Here is a 16,842-nt window from a genome sequence, read left to right on the forward strand (position 1 = left end):
GGCCGAGGCCGAGGCACGGCACCGCCCGGCCGCGTTTCCCCCTCCGGGTTGAGGCCGCTCCCGGGGCCGCGTTCGTTCTCCCGGCCCCGCGGTTGAACGCCGCCCGCTCGCGCCCAGCCGCTCCCGGCAGCCGCCGCTCAGCTCCCGGCCGTGTCCGTGCCCCCCCCGTGGGCGCCCCCTCGGGGCCGGGAGCGAGGCCCGGGGGGGGGGGGGGGGTTGCGGACGATGCGACCCCCCCCGAGCTGCGGGCAGAGGACGCCGAGGGCAAAGCGCGTGCGGCGAAGGCGGTCGCGGATGCGTAAAGAGGAGCAGAATCCAGATTTCCCGAATTCTAGGTAGTGCTTTACCACACAGAGCGTCATTAAATACTTGAAAGAACCAAAGCTCCCGCCCAGCTGCCTGCCGGAGCTCTTCGGGCTCATCAGGGGTCCAGTTCGGGTCTGGCTGGGACGATGCCGAGTGCTCAGCACCTTCCAGCTCCTTGCGAGAAATAAGCTGTTAGGGAGGAGGGGTCTGTCTTCTTAAATAAGATTTAGAAAGCATTATGAATTACATTAACCCTCTGCTAATTATTATCATTATTTACACCAGTTAAAATTAGTTGATCTCATCTGGAATCAAATGGCTGACTGCTATGCGAAGTAGGCCCAGAGGAAGATCCCAGCACACACAGTTATTAGCAAGTTGACGTTCAGGACATGTTTCACCAGCGGTTTCTCCTCCAAGGAAGCCATGGGAAGCTCGGGTTTAGTCGGCGCCGCGTTCTCAGAGTTTTCCGGTCTGCGCTCCATCCCGCAGAGCCACAGAAAGGTCTTCATCAGCTTCGAGTTCCTTTTGGTGTCAGTCGTGCCTACAAAGCCAGTAAATAGCGAGGTATAAATCTCACTTACAAACCAAATCCCAGGGATGTATCAGTATGGTGCTGTACAAAGGGTGTGATGCAAAAATGCATCCTCGCTCTTTAACTGAGTACACTGGCTACACTGAAGTGTGGGAAACCCTTCAAGGAACATCTGTTTGGGGCTGCAGGATCAATTTCATTCTTCCCTGGAGGTCTGAGCTCAAGTTCTGCTGCTCCCAGCATTCTAGGAAACCGTAACAGGAGAGCACACCTGAAAGCTCGGCTGTAACTGCTTGGTGCCCATCAGCTTCCTCCTGCACATGCATGCTCTAGTCCGTTTAGGGTTACACCACATTACACGTGTGCAAAATGATTTCTCCCAGCTTTGTTGTCGATTAGGACATACGTGACAAAATGCCAGGAAGTCTGTGCTCATACACAACAAAAGTGAGATTTCCCAGCATTTAACTTACTCATTAACTAATTGATCTTTTCAATAGCTTTTTATAGATCAGAGGAATACTCAGCAAAAGCTGCAGAGCTGCACAAACAGTGTCCCAAGCCTGGCAATAACAAGTGATGATAATCATTGCTGGAAAGTGCAGAATGAGTTGCTATGCATGTTTATACCTAATACCGACAAGTACAAGTTTTAAAAAATGTAAATCCTCCTTCACTGATCTGTCAAGAACTCCGCCCAGGGCTCTGGGTTCTCCCTGCTGCTAGAGTCGATCAGAAAACATCACTGAAAAACAGAAATGGAATTTCATGAAAATAATTGTGGTTTTCCTCCACCCTCCCCTTTTTCAATCAGTTCTCCTTGCAGCAGGTGCAAATAGCGCTAATCCTTAGTGCAGGACAGTGGGCAGGGCTTCCTGTATCCCATCCAGCTCCTTCTTGATCTCAAGCATATGTAATGCCATCAAGAGATGGAAAAGAAACTAAAACTAAACATTTGCTCAGGTAAAACTGTCGGGTAAAAACCTTTTAGCATACCCTGAAGATACAAAAATCCAAAGGAAGTAGGTTTAACTTTTCTTGTCTTCAGAGCCTTTACATAACGCGTAGGGTTGTTAATTGTGGATATTACTGAATATGGTGTTGGAGCACTTACATTTATTATCATTTGAACTATTTTCAGAGGCAATGCTTATATCAATCTGGAGAGTGGGACGCTCAGCTTCACACACTCCTTTTGCAGCATCAGGAGAAGTGCTGACTGCTAGGTCTTTCTTGACTGGTAGATCCCCGCGTGTGAACCAGGTAAGCCGACTTATCTGATGGCATGAAGAGTGGTGTTAAAGAAAACTGCTTTCATGGTTGTTTAAAGGACTACCTTAGCAGTACAGCAGCCTGGAGAGAGAATACTTTAAGGGGTCAAAATCTGTTCTCCTGCTCTGCTGGAGCAGGTGAACATCTAAGCGCTCAGCTGCTAACAACAGAAGCGATGGCTACCATTGGCATGCTGGTTTTAGTTTTGTCTGGAACGTGATAGCTCTCTGACGGATCACATTCTTCACTTTCTGTTACTGAACAGGAGACATTTCTGCATGGGACCGTCACTGGATGCAGACTGAGAGCAGGCCAGCGAAGGGAGCAAAAGAATGGAAACTGCAGCCAGTGAGAAACGATTCAAAGAACTGGGGTTGTTTAGAGAAGCCAAGACAGGTGGGAGACACGATAATTTTCTTCAAATATGTAAAAGATTCATTAAAGAGGAATTTTCTCAGTATCAATGACAGGGCAGACAGGAAAGGATGAGCACAACGTGAAGCTAGAAAGATTCAGGTTGGAGATGAGGAAAAACTTCTACTGAGAAAGGCAGGTAAGCTCTCGGAACTGATCAGGCACCTCCTTGGGCATTTTCCCTCTCTGGGGACTTTGAGAGTAAGTTTGCCAGGGGTTTTTCAGAAATGTAGCGGGTTAGTTCTGTCTTGAAGCAAGAGGATGCATTGGCTGTATGATTTCTGAAGGTCCCTTCTAGTCCTCCTTTCTGCTATTTATGTTTTTCTGTAGCCTCAGTGTATCTATTAAAAATAGTCAAACTGACACAAACCTGTTCCAGAGGAAGTGTGCTCTCTGCCCTTGATTTCTCTTTTCTGCGAGTAAAAATGGTTCCTCACTAAATTAGTAAGAGAGTTGATAAAGATGACCCAGAAGCTGGAATTTCTTGGAAAATAGAGGGAAAAAGCTAATTTGTCATGGATTAAACACACGTTTGAATTTAAGAACAGCTCTTTAACACCTACTGTTGACCAGTTTCCAGGATGGGACTCTGGATTTACGGGACCAAAACCTTAAATGGCAAGGCAGCAGAGTGCTGGAGCAAAGGAGGGGTTGCTGTTACAAGTTATTGCGAGTGTTTTCACAGACACAGAATGAATGGAAACTTCCATTTCCATGTTATTTATCTCCATCTTATTCCCATGGAAGTAACTTGGGGCATCCTGGAAACCATTTAAGAATAATGAAAGAAATCTGAGGGGTTGACGCACCATTTCTTCCGAGGGGGGTTCTGTGAGCATGCTCACGACCAGCACGGTGAGCGTGGAGATGGCAGCCAGGACCATGGAGAAGTAGAGGTAGTGCATGTACCTCACCACGCCCGGCCTGAGGTCCTGCTCCCCGCACTGGGGCTCCGGGTAGACGAAGTCCAGCACCAGTCGGATGACGCCCAGCAGCAACCCGATCACCAGGCCCCAGAATGCGCCCTAGGAAATTAGGGATATCCTTTACTGGAGCAGGAAGCATGAATCCACCCAGGACCCAGGGCTATACCCGTGTTTGCAGGCTATAAGCTGGCCATAAGCTTTCTCCTTGCAGGTTTTTTGGCAGGCTTCCCTCGCCTCCCTTTTCTGCTCCTGCTGTTCATCTAGGTGTGCCGGTGCTGGTACAGTAGCCTGGAGCCCCTGCTGCATGGGGATGAGCGGGTCATGCATTTTGGTAGTGAGGGGAGGTGTAATGTCTTATGCTGAAATACTCTGAATGGAAATATTCGTCATCCAAACATCCTAATGGTTGCCTTAACTGTGGGTGCTTACAACTGGTCTCCACCTAAGCAAAAGCCAGTTTGGGAAGGCTTTGCCCTGTACCCAGCGCCAGTCTTTGCAGAGGAGCTGGAGGCTTTGGATTCCCGCTGCCATTCGGCTCCTTAAGTCCCCGGGCTCCTGATGCAGATCATAGGAGTGCATCTAGTAAATGGCTAGTGAGGCCCTAACACCCTGCAACCAAGTGCCACAGTCATCTCACTACTTCTGAAATGCCAGTGGAGCCTTTGAAAACCAGCAGGAATTACTGCCTCAGGCTGATGGCTCTGCAGAGGTCTGGGTGCCTTCCTTCTGCTAAGCACTAGAGGAGGAGGCTGGACTGCAGCCTGGGGCTGTGCTCTGAGCCTCTGTCTGGCCACAGAGGTGACTGCACTGAGCACAGGGGAGTTTTTACCTTTTCATTCGCTCTTTTCCAGAAGCAACCCAGTATGAACACCATTGCCACAGGGGGCTGCAGGTAGGAGCTGATGGACTGGATGTAAATGAAGAGCTGCCCGCCCTGGCCAGCCTGGACCAGTGGGATCCACAGGATGGAGATCACAATGAGCAGCAGCACAAAGACCCTGTGCAAGAAGATGTCATTACTGGTAGCTCAGACTGTTCTTTTCCACTTGCTCAGCTTGCTGGGCTCCTGCTGAGATCTGCAACCACCAGGCCTCTGCTGTAGCCCCCTGTGCAGAACGGGGCTCTCAGCCCATCCTCACCTGTAGTGGATCCCTTGCACCCGCCCTGCCCAGACTTCCCCAGACACCCTCTCCAGCTGCTTCATCTATGTCTCTGCATGTCTTTGTGCTACGGCATCTTGGGTTTGCTCCCGTAGTTTGGTTTGACCTGAGCAAGCTCCTTCCCCCCAAACATCTAACAATGCAGAGTAGCTGTAATGAAAAGTGGTCTGAAATACATGGGTCATATTCTTTTTTTTTTTTTTTTTTTCCCAGTTTGAAGTGGAGAAATTGATACTGGAGACACTAAATCTCCAGAGGGGCAGCAGGGTTGTGTCAAAAGGTCTCTCAAAGGCTCAGAACATTCATGCCCCATACCTGCCAACGATCATGAGTTCCCACTCAGAACAACGAGGCCGGAATTGTTTCCAGAGGTCCATGGTGAAAATGGTGCTGGCGCTATTGAAGATGGAAGTCAAGGAGGACATAAGCGCTGCTATCATCACTGACATCATCAGGCCCCGGAGTCCTGGAAACAGAAGCGTGGCCTCCCTGAGGACTCCCAAATAACCTCAGCTGCAGGATGACCTTGAATTCTTTGAACTACAACAGACTTTTAAAAGTATTTTTAGCCCCAATTTTAAAACGGCTGGTGGCAGGGAGGGTTTAGCAGTTGATTCTCATTGTTAAACATCTATATTTATCTTTTACCTGAATTTGTAAGAATTAGACCTCTACACACTGGACTATCACCCATCTCTCTTGTTGCACACTGTCCCTTCCTGCTGTTTCATCAAGCCCAATGTAACCCCCACTGAAATTACAGTCGCAGGGCATTTTCCTCTCTGCACTTTTCTCACAGACGCCTTTCGGCTGGTGCCCAGCCCGCTGGTGCCAGCACAGCTGCCAGGTTCCTCACCTACAGGCAGAAGTTCTATGACCAGCTTAGGGTAAGCGATATCAGAACAGCCAGATGGGTTGCCACAGATTTTTCGACAAATTTCCGGGTCTGCGCAAGCCACCAGATCTGAAATAAGCAAAGGGGAGTGAGAAGCAGCTCCACAGAGCAGTCACCGTCATCAGTGACGGCAGAGGGAGCAGATCTCTCCTGCAGCACTTACCTGGGAAGAGAACCCGGCTGATCATGCCCGGCATTACCATCATAAAGAGGGGCAAAATTTTCAAGTAGGAGGTCATCAGGGAGCCTCCCTTGGCGTGCGAGAGGTTTTTAGCAGCAAGGGACCTCTGAACGATGACCTAAAAATTAAGAAATGCGTTTGGTCTGCTGCTCAGCAGCACTCCTCTCAGGGTAGGACAGAGCCAGAAATGAGCAAAACGAGTTAGAAGAATGGTGCAGAAACATCAGAAGGTTGCCCAGGGCTTCACTCCTGCTGGCCCTGATGTTGTCACTCGGGGTGACTGTGGTCAGAGCCCTGCAAGGCTGAGAGAAGTAAAAGGCTGAAGTTCAAAAAAACCTTTACAGACTGAGATTAACACCCTCCACACACACATTTCCCTCCTTTTTACATTAAAGGTATTCACAAAGCTTAGTTGTTCATGTCCAGTTTTGCAGATTGAGGATTGAGAGCATCAGCTTTTACTGCATTCCCGTAAGAAATAAACAGCCCAGGCTATGCTGCAAACCTTAGGTTTGTCATCAGATTTAAACAACTGAGAACATGTTCATGAAATCAGCCAAAAGAATAAGCAGTAACCCACCTGATCTGTACACCAGTACCAGAGGGACGGGATGGTCATTCCCACCAAAACCCCCGGCCAGGGAAGGTCGGAGTTAACAGGGTCCCGGAAAATGTGAAAAGCATCTTCCCTTGGCAAGCCGCAGCTGCTGTTTTCCTTGCGGATGCTGGGAATGGCATCAAAGTATTTTGTCTGCAAGCCTCCAAGACCGCCAACTTCAACAAAACCTAAAACAGGTCACAAGAAGCAGTTATCATCTTCCGTGCTCCGTACTCTACAGTTTGCTGAGGGTGATCTTCCACAGGTATTCTTTAAAGTCAGAGGCCAGTGACTTTAACACTGGGCTGGGGACAGAATCACGCTGTAAACCTCCTGGCTAGAGAAGATGCTTGCTCATCTCTTACACTACCTCAGAACATTTTTCTTTAGGTATTTTTCATGGAGTACTTGTGCATTTCTACCACATAAAGAACTACTGTAAGATCATTTGTCTAAGTTTATATTTCAGCAGGAAAATACATAGAAAGCACTTCTCAGAACATCAATTAAGAAATCAGCTGTAATGACCCAGCGTGTCTGTGCCATGCGTTAAAGATTCTATCGCAGTTTCAGCAACACGACCCCAGGACAACACTCACTGAAGACCATGAGAGTCACGGCGCCGATCAGCATGATGAGGGTTTGCAGCGCGTCTGTGTATATCACCGCGGCCAGGCCACCTGAGAGAAGAGAGGAGCAGCGAGTGGTGGGAAACGGGGGCTGCTCTGGGCCGGAGCCCTCTCACCTCGGCAGCGTTTTGGGAGCAGGGCAACCCCAGAGCCCTGCCGGGCACGCTGTCACCAGCTGCCGGGTGCTTTGCCCAAGGCAGGCAGGTCAGCCCTTCCCCTGCACGGCACTTTGGCTGAAACTTCTCATGTTTTGAATCGTGATGAATCACCATTTTGGCACTAAAAAGCCAAAGTCCAGTATAAGTGCTTCTACGGGAACTAGGTGGAAAAGCTCCAAGACAAAGCCCAAGCTGAATAAGGAGGAGGAAAAAAGCAGGCGTGGGGGGGATCGTTACGAGCAACATCACAGGGTGAGCAGTGAGAAAGGAGCAACCTTTATTTGTTTGGGATTTGCTGCTTCGTGCATGGCTTTGTTCCATTTGGCCACTCTTAAGCCCCAAAAGGGCACCCGAGACTGACAATGTTTTCCGCATTACACGGCTCGCTGTTATGTTAGGCCCTCATACCTCCAAAAAGCCCAGAGGAAAAACCATACAGGGCAAATGCCATGAGCATAACTTCCCCGTAAGGAGAACCTGATGTACATCCCTATCTGGCATGGCCTTGCAAGGGGTGTTCATTTACCCTGACCTCATAATTCTCTTTTAACAGGTGAGTTACCGATTGCTAGCTTTGCAGCTCCCCATGCTCATGGCAAAACCAGACAGCATGGGAAGTGCAGGACTCCTACCATATGCGTGAGGATGCTTTGTGCACTGCATGAACGCACTCAGCTCACTAAGCAGGACCCGTGGTGCTGCGAAACGTCAGCATTAGGATCTGAAACTCAGCCCCGTACCTGCAACAGTGTAGACAGCGGTGATTGCCAGCAGGCCCACAACAGCAATGTAGAGGTCCCAGTGCAAGGCCTGCTGAATGAAGAGGGCCCCAGCGTACATATCAACCTAGGGAACAAAGCGGTCAGTGCAGCTGCTGGAGGTGATACTGAGCCCCTCTAGGCTGGCCGAGCCAGGGAGTGGGAGCGCTCAGCCAGCTCAGCTGCATCTTTCCCCTTCTCTGCACATCCCTCTGCAGCCCCAGCTCCTGTGCATGGGACCAAATGTTAAGATGAGTTTAGGATCAGTGTTTGTTGTGGGGGGATGCAGTGTGAGCTACCCCAGGAGGAGCCTGCACAGCTCCTGCGTGCAGGTGCCCGGGTGGGCTGAGCCGACCCCTTCCCACTGCGGAGGAGGCAGCGAGGGGGCTGGGGAGTGCCATGGGGGCAGGAACCGAAACCCCCAGGTGCTGTGCTCCCCGGTGTCTGCTGCCAGTCCCAGTGCCCTGGGCTGTTCAGTGACTTCCTGGTTGCTGGCAGGGCCCAGCCCGTGGGTGAGGGCAGTGTCCTTGGGGTGCGGTGGCCCAGCAGCCACCTTGCTCAGCAGCTACATGGAAACGCTGCCTTTTAGGACGGGCAAACCGCAGACCATAGAGTGACAGATGTATAAAAGGATCTGAACTATCCCTTTTCTCTGTCAGGCATCATATCATCACAGAGGTGCACCAAAGGGGCAGATTTTTCTAAGGGAGCACCGGAGCCTGGCCCCTGGGTGCCCACAGGAACCCCGCAATGCATCACCCCCCAGGGCTGCAGGCAGCGTGTGCCAGACAGCTCGGCCACCCAGACCCTGCCTGCACGGGAAAAACACCCAGAGGGACTCTGCTTCTCTGCTTTCACCAGTTCACGCACTGCTGCCCTGTTAATAAACAGCCTGCAGGGTGTTGCGCAAGGGTTGGTTCAGTTATTCATTCAAGGCACTGCATCAAACAGGAGCAATAAGGCACTGAACTCTTTTCACCTGAATGCATACCGACTCCTACACTTATTCATCCTGCACAGAGCGGTGTTTGGTGTCTGAGCAGGAAATGAACGTGCAAAGGGAAACTGGGCAAGCAAGCCAGACATACAAAATCTAACAACAAGTGCGTCCATCAGGTTAACTTTTCAATGGATTACTGCTCAGGACATTGACATGTAGTTTTCCCCTTACTGTAGCAAGCATTCAAATCCCTCCCAGAAAAAAGAAAAAAAAAGAAAAAGAAAAAAAAAAAAAAGAATTGTAATTCTTTTTGTGTAGCTTCTTGAAACAACTACAGTCTACCTGAGGTATTTTGAAAACACTCCCTTTTCTGATACTACAAGGACGGGGCAGCACGGCCTCTCTCGGTCCTGCTGATCAGCACACGTTTCCGAAGTGAGTTGAGCTCAGCCTCCTTTCATTTTTTTCCTACTTACTGATATTTTGGTGAAGATGTAGATGAACAAGTAGAGAATCGCCAGGAACACCTGAATTCTTTTGCCTCCAAAGCGCTTCTGCAGGTACTCTGGCATGGTAGTGACCTGTGCGGGAGAAACATGGAGTGAGATACGGGAGCCCCCAGCTCCGTGGGAGATGTCAGCTCTCCCTTACTGCCAGCAGCCCAAGCACTGTGCCCAGGCGGCAGCTCCTGCCCGGCCCTTGGCCCATCACACACCGGGTCCCAGGGGCATCGGGTGCTCTGCAGCTGCCTCGCTGCTGTCAGGAGCAACGCAGCTGCAGCAGGGAATGGCCAAGCCCAGGAGCCAAGCAGGTGGTGCGAATCCCCCAAAGTCATTGATGGACACAACTTCCCATTTACTTACTCCTGCCGCTATGTAAATTGGAAGGAATAGCCAGGCCAGCACCAAAACACAAAACATCCCCTGCAAAACAAATGGAAAGGAAGTTCAAGGATGCTGGTCAAGGCTGTGATCAAGTGGGGGGAGCGTGCACACCCAGGGGAATTGGGGCCTTCTCACGGGCCTCAGGCCACCAGCAGCTGGAGGTGACTCTGAGCTCCTGCAGTGGGACTCTGAGGTTTGGGAGCTGCTCTGCCCTTGTGTGACAGTTCCCTGGGGCTCAGGCCTTCAGGGGACCTGCCCTTATAGCACAGAGGCAACTGGAAGGCTGCTGTGCTGTGCTGTGCCGTGCCATGCCATGCCGTGCCATGCAGTACCGTGCCGTGCCACACTCACGTTCCACTCGTAGGCTGTCGCAGCAATTCCTGAGGCAGCTCCTGACCCAGCCAGGCCGATGAAGTGCCCGCTCCCAACGTTGCTAGCAAAGAGGGATGCGCCCACCTGGGGACAGAGGCAGGAGGTCAGGCATGGTGCCCTCGGCTGGGCCTGGTGGTGCACAGGGAGGGAGTGGGGCAGCTCCGTGTCGCAGCACACAGGCTGGGCGGTGATGCCATTCCTGCACGCCCTGCTGTGGGACGTGAATCCTTTTCACCCTCTGCCTCCTTCTTTTGCCTATGTGCTCAGTGGCCCTGGCACCTTTCTCCAGCTCCTTTCACCACTTGGGGGCAAATTTAGGGGCATCCTGCTTCCAAACGGGTGCCCAGTCTCATGGAGGATCAGGGCAGAAGGCGGAGGGCACACCAGGAATGTCGGGCTCCCAGGTCCCTGTATTAGCACCTACTGACTCAGCAGCCCAGCCCAAATGAAGCTCCCCACCTAGCAGAGAGCAACACGGAGCTGCAGCCACAACAGAGACCACCCCGTTACTGCCAGAGGTCTCCAGACAAGCCCTGAGGAAGCAGACAGGCTTGGCCAGCCGGGGGTGGCTGCCGTGGGTGCCCAGGGCTGGGGCGGGTGCCCTGCAGCAGCTCCTCTTCCTTGAACATGGAAAAACAACAGAATTGCAACTGGGTCTTTGCAAACCATGGGAGTTACCTTTTTCTTTCTGTGTGGAGAAATACATTCTGCTTGGACAAAATTGCTTTTTAGTCTCACTGTAACTTAGGGGCAGGCAGTATGACGACAAAGGTACTTACAGGCCACCAAACCATCTGTCCCCCGGCTAGAAAGTAGCCTTTCACGGTGCTGCGCTGTGTCTTCCACATGGACTGGGAAAGCAGAAAAGCAGAACAAAGGCTCAGCATTCACTGCTGCTCAGAACAGCACCGAGCACGTGGCCGGTTCCCTGGTGGGAGAGTGTCCTGTCATCACTCCAGATCCACAAGGAAGCCAAAAATTTTGGACAAGAGCTGCGGACATCCCTAGTTATCAGGCTCAGCCAGGAGAAATGCGAGGCACCGCATGCGTTGCTCACTGACTCTTGTTCTTCAGAGATTTCAGAGGTTTTCATGTGGTATCACGAGTTACGCACTGCGTGTGAAGGCAGCAACCATTCATCTCTGCCTTGTGACAGCCAGATTGTGCTTCTGCTATTATAAAAGTCATGCCAGAAGGATGCCTTAATTGCATATAAATATTATTTTTAATTTAAGGGATCTGCTGTCAGAACCTCGCTGCCGACAAGCACAGATGATTTATAGGACAGCAATTCCTTCCCAGATAAACAAAACGTTGTTAGTAGTAATACTTGGTACTTACACAACCTCTTCCTTACAAGTGTTCTCACAACCTTTGCAAACACTGGAGCTGAAGAGCTCTCCTGCAGCGCAGGGAGGGCACTTCCTCAGGCTGAAGTGAGGGTAAGGACCTGTAAACTGCATCCTTCTACTCGTGCAGTTGAATTCAGTGAAGTGTGGCTTGATTCAAGCCAAACTAGAATAATTTGAGGCCCAAACAGCCACATTTTTCAGTATAACAGGGCACATACAAAAACTGTTAATGGTGTCTGCTTACCCAGAGCCCAACAGCCAGGACAAACACAAAGTACAGCACGAGGACCGCGATGTCTATGGAGTCCAGCGTCCTCTGGGGGAACACATCCCACTGGGGAGTCACGGATGCTGGGGTGCTGCTGGTGGTCTCCATGGCTTCTGGTGCGGGCGGGCACGTCTTTGTCCTGATGCATATATCTGTCAAAAAAAGGGTCGGGTGGTTAGGGGCAGGTGCAGGGTGGGGGCAGCACTGGGGGGGTGCCGGCTGCTTCCTGGGGTGGTCAGCGCTGGCCGGGCTGTGGGGGTTGTGGGGCTGCTGGTGCCGGAGCTGTGGAGGTGGCTCCTGTGCCTGGTGCTCGTCCCCACTCACTGATCCCTCTGGTCTGTGATGTGCCAGATGCTGCCAGGGTCAGGGCTCTTGGCGTGGCTGAGTTTTTACCCAGCAGAGAAATGGGCGCATTACAGAGAAGTCACTAGCCAAACAGAAAAAATCCAGGCAAGGAGGCTGATTGGGAACCACTGTTGTTCCTCTTCCTTTCCTCCTCCTTCTCCTCTCATCCAGGCTCTATCTTGCTATGAAAGCAGAACAGGAGGCGAATGGCAGCACCAGCAGTGGCGCAGAAAGTGAGCCTCTGGCTTTGGTGGTCACGCAGGATCCCTGTGGCCCAGCACCCTGCCCTGCTCACCCTCCCCTGAGGATACACAGGATTTGCTTCCTCTTACCCTGCTGAGACGAGGAGACGTCCCCTGGGCAGGGCACACCCTGCACCCCTGCAGCACCGTCACCACCAGGACACTGGGCGCCTGCTCGTCCTCCTCCTCCCCATGCCTGCAGAGCTGCCCAGCTCCTTTGGCCACTCTTGCACTCGTAAGGTGACACTTCCAAGCTCCCCCCACCAAAAAGCTGGAAAAGGTGGGGCAAAGGGAGGCGGTGTGCCCTGCCCTGATGGCCACGCAGAGGGAGCAGTGTGGGTGCTGTGCTGCAGTGCTGCTGGGGCAGGCGAGAGGGGCGGCCGGACAAGTTCTGCCCCCGAGCGCAGCGCTCAGCAAGCACGGACAGAGGCATCCGCCCCATCCCTTGGTCCTGGGTTTCACAACCTCCTCTGGCCTCACCTCTTTGTGAGCATGCAATCGCTGCTTTGAGCAGCAGCCGAGAGCTGCCCTTAACTCACCCATTGCCTGAAGAGCCGGCTGGATGCAGCCAACTGCTCCTGGCATCGTGGCACTGCCGTGTGCTCCCTGCCCAGGTGTGTGAAGGGAACGGATACACAAAAGCTCACCCGGTGTCCCTACGCACTGAGGCAATGTTGCCAGTGCACCGGTGATGGAGCTGCAGCAATTTCACAGTTGGGCAGCACTGAAAAGCTCAGGCTCTGCCCTGTGCCACTGCAAACTCATCCCCAGCACAGTCTGTATGGATGAGGACCTTGGGGCTCATGCATTTATGGCAGTAAGGGATGAAGCATTTTTGGGATGGCAGGCGAGGCCCTGCAGTCCCATCATCCACAGCCGGCAGGTTATATCCTGAGACATCAGCATCCTACAGCTCACGTGCCAAAGGCAGTCCAGAGCCGTGCTGTGGTCGGCTGAGAGCGGTGCCAGTGCTGGGCTGAGAGCAGGACCCGCAGGACCCCACAGAGCCCTTCCTGTGTCCTGAAAAGCACCTGGGTCCCACTGGACCCCTTGGGGCAGTGGCCTTGCAGGGAGGCAGAGCACAGCCCATCAGACAGTCAGTGGTGCCGTACGTCTTTAAGAGGCAAGGTATTTTGGCTTTTGCTGCACTTTCACTGGCATGCTCAACCTCTAACTTGGAAAAGAGAAACACAGTTTGGTGCGCCAGCCTCAGGAAGCTGCTAACCCCCCTAACACCTCCCACTTTCTCTTTTGCAGCTCTGATATTGCCATTTCTTTTCACTTCCCGTAGCAGGGCCAGGTGCTGTAGTGCAGCCAGCACCACAAGCTACCTGCGCTCAGTCTGGCACGGGACAGGGCGCACGGACACCTCTGAGCCTTTTCCTCTGTAAGGTGTGCAGCGCCGGGGCAGAGCCCTGCAGGCATTTGTCATGCCTGTCAATGAGGAAGGGACATGCAGGACATGCTCGGGTGAATTCCCAGCACCAGGGTGTGTCTGTAGGTCCTGTTTAAAGCCATGCAGAGTCCCTGACCCAGCGGTGAGCTGCAGGGCGAATGCAGTGAGCTCAGCCACTCTGATTTCTCATTCTAACCCTGCCCAGGCCCAGTGGAAATTTTGCCTGTTTTGTGCATTCAGGTCACAGCTCGGTCTCCCTCGGTTCCTGGCACAAGCGGCAGCGCTTTCCCCGCCAGAGATTGTGAGGAAGGAACATCCGTGGCATAGAAATGCAGCCGCTGAAGCCAGCCTTTATCAATGGTCCCAGGGAGACGCAGCCCACGTGGGTGTCGAGGCACCGTCTGGACTCTATCACTCTAAATGCCGCTGTAACAGGATTTTTTAAAGCTTTTCCAAGCCCTATCCACCTTCTAAAGACACCACCGCTCGTCGGGAAGAGAGTCAGCCCCGAAGCTGCCCCAAAGCCGCCCAGCACCCAGAGCTCCCCGGCACGAGGCAGAAGCCGAACGGGAACTTACTGCGCTCAGCTGGGTCTCATTCTGTTCCCTCGCGCTAGGCACCACCAAGCCTCTGCCAACTGACAGGCAGCTTAAATATTGCCAGAGAATCGGGATTTGCCAGCAGAGCTGTTAGCAGTGTCACAAGGAATGAGGAGGAATATTTATAGTCAAAGTTAAACTAATTGCCCGAAGTTACTCTTTCGGTCTCTCGCGGCTCTGGCAAGAAGTGCCTTATTTCCACTATCAGGGCTCACGGTTCAAATTCCAGAGTGCCATCCCCTGAAGCAATCTGCAGCTAAGGAAGGGACACGTAACAATAAGAAAGTCAGTGCTGGTGTCCTCGCAGGCTGACATCCCAAGACACAGGAGGGAGCCCGCAGCTAGTCCTGGGTCTAAGTTAAACAATAATAAACTCGAGCACCCCAAAGCTGGGGGAACCAGAAGCAAAGTAGGGAAAATGTGTCTGTAAGAGTGTCTGTATTTTAGCTCATTGTTTCCCTCTCAGCTCACACGCTGATGGACATAATAACTAAAGGGCTTTGAAACCTGTGACTGGAGATGCTTGAATTTGGTCTGCTAGAATGTGGAAACTCCAGATTTTCCTGAATTGTGCTACAACAACGCAGATCCTCAGAGGCTTCAACCCGAGCATCCAGGTGCCTTGTGCTACTTCCAGCCCATGCAACTTTTTTATGACTTCCAGCTCTTCCACTCTGAAGCTGAGACTTCTGTTTGTCTTTATGGCAGCTCTCACTGCCCCTGGAAAAAAAATCACAACTCACAGCAAAAAAAAAAAATCACGACTCCCAGCACTTCAGGCTGGATGCTTAGAGGAAGCGTTCAGCCATGTTCCAGCGTGGCTTGGAGACGTCAGCCTGGAATTATTTTATCCCAGCCAGTCCACCAACAGGAGCTGTGAGCACATCCTCACCACGACTTTCCTAAGCTGCTCATTCTCTTTTTGATTTATTTATTTTTTTTCCATTTCTTGCAGGAAAGAGTGAAAACCCTTAAATATTCCCAAGCATGAAATGCAACCTGGGATTTCCGTGCTGACTGTTTTACTGCCTGTGGATGGAGCCAGCCCCGCGGAGGAGCCGGGTCCCGGAGCAGGGCGGCTCCAGGAGTTACTGCTCCCTTCCCAAGGCCACGCTGTCCCGTGAGGACAATGCCACGGTCAAGGCTGACTTCAGTTCTGCTAAGGATGAGCTGGACAAGGCTGAGAGGAGAGCTTCCAGCCACTGCGTTCATTCTGGGGAAAAATGGACCAAGTGTTTGATGTTATCAAGAAGAAACAAGACAACAAGTGCGTGGCTGGATGCAGCCAGGGACCAGGCACAGTGTGGAGGCTGCAGGGCTGCAGTCTCTGGCGGTTCGCAGCCCTGTGTGGGCAGCCAGGAGAGACAAAGGAACGCCAGGAGGCTGTGGGCACCTGGCGTACACATCCCCTAGCTCTGCTCAGAGCCATTTTACAGTTGCTTGTGCCATGGCCTCCAGGGAGGAGCCGCTGCTGGAGCAGGCTGCTGTAAACAAGCTAAACTACAACCAGGAAATCTGATAGGAGACCAGCTATCTATCTGGTGGTAGGGTAAAGGGAGATAAATTGCTGCAGGGACATAAACTTGTCCTCAGCCAAGAATTCCTTTACAGAGGAAAACAATTCGCTGGCTCATAGGCACACTAACTACTTTCTTCTGAAGGCTGCAGAAAAAATCCATACTATTTTAAGAATTTGCTGCTCATATTCATCGTGCTAGATTGAATGTGGCTCACAAACTGCTCTCTTCTGAAGTGTGGAGTTGTTTTCCTCAGGCCAGCAAGGTCAGATGCAGCAGCCCTTCTCTTGGAGGTATGGGAACCAATACTGTGGTGTGCAGTCACAGGAGAGCCAAATGCAGAATTCCTCACACCTTCATCTGCACCTGTGGTACCAAGCGATTTTTAACAGACTGTAGAGGCACGTGCAGTCAGGAGGCAGAAGGCAGTAGCTTTATTTTGGGAATAGCACATAGGCATTGGGTAGAGACTGAATTGTGAATATACATAGTCCCATTATCAAATAATATAGCTGTATCTCAGAAGTTCTGGTTCTTTGAAAATATTCACATAAAAATACCAAAGGGATCGGAGTTCTAACTATTCTGGAAAGTTACAACATGTAGCAAAATCTATGTACAGCACTTTCATATTTTTAATGACAGTTTCAAAATAAACTCCAGAAATTTAAATGTTTAACATAATTATTAAAAAAAAAAAAATGAAAGCAGTGTGCAACACCCAAACTGGGGAGTGGAGCTGAGTGCACGTTGCCCTGTCACCACCATCAGTGGAGAGGAGAGACCGAGATGGGCAGGGCTGGGCTCCGCCGGCACAAGGCTGGAAACTACCTGGCACTTGCAACTGTATGGGCTGAAAACGCTGTGAAAACACTTCACTTTCTACGGCAGGGTTTAAAAAATAATGAAAACGGAAAGTGTGATGGTCGTAAGGTCTCCCATAAATAATGCACCGGTTGGTGGTTCTGCGCTTCAGCACAGGCTGCAGGAAGAGCTCTTGCTCTGGCATCGACGTGCAGAGGCTCACCGAGGCTGCGGCGGGCCGGGAGGTTTGAGCGTGTCGGGTTGGAAAGGCAATGGATGCATTTTGCACGG

General features: G+C 51.7%; 1 protein-coding gene across 3 annotated transcripts; it reads right to left on the minus strand.

Moving 5' to 3' along the window:
• Positions 1-320: 320 nt before the first annotated feature.
• SLC5A11 (solute carrier family 5 member 11) lies at positions 321-14,510 on the minus strand. 3 transcript variants are annotated; one of them, XM_084536313.1, is made up of 16 exons: positions 14,210-14,510; positions 11,625-11,800; positions 10,808-10,879; positions 10,008-10,112; positions 9,636-9,695; positions 9,249-9,353; positions 7,815-7,920; positions 6,887-6,967; positions 6,270-6,475; positions 5,672-5,807; positions 5,470-5,577; positions 4,929-5,079; positions 4,283-4,451; positions 3,337-3,552; positions 1,956-2,118; positions 321-850 (listed from the first exon to the last, which is right to left on the minus strand). In XM_084536313.1, the coding sequence occupies exons 2-16, from the start codon at positions 11,754-11,756 to the stop codon at positions 633-635; spliced, it is 2,028 nt and encodes a 675-aa protein (XP_084392439.1). In that variant the 5' UTR covers positions 11,757-11,800; positions 14,210-14,510; the 3' UTR covers positions 321-632. The 3 variants fall into 3 exon arrangements, with proteins under 3 accessions (XP_084392439.1, XP_084392440.1, XP_084392441.1); XM_084536314.1 differs by lacking the exon at positions 14,210-14,510 and adding an exon at positions 12,326-12,431; XM_084536315.1 differs by lacking the exon at positions 1,956-2,118 and having other exon boundaries at positions 14,210-14,508.
• Between the last annotated feature and the right edge of the window lie 2,332 nt (positions 14,511-16,842).

The sequence above is a fragment of the Aythya ferina genome (genome assembly GCF_964211825.1).
Source record: "Aythya ferina genome assembly, chromosome: 15".
NCBI lineage: Eukaryota > Metazoa > Chordata > Aves > Anseriformes > Anatidae > Aythya > Aythya ferina.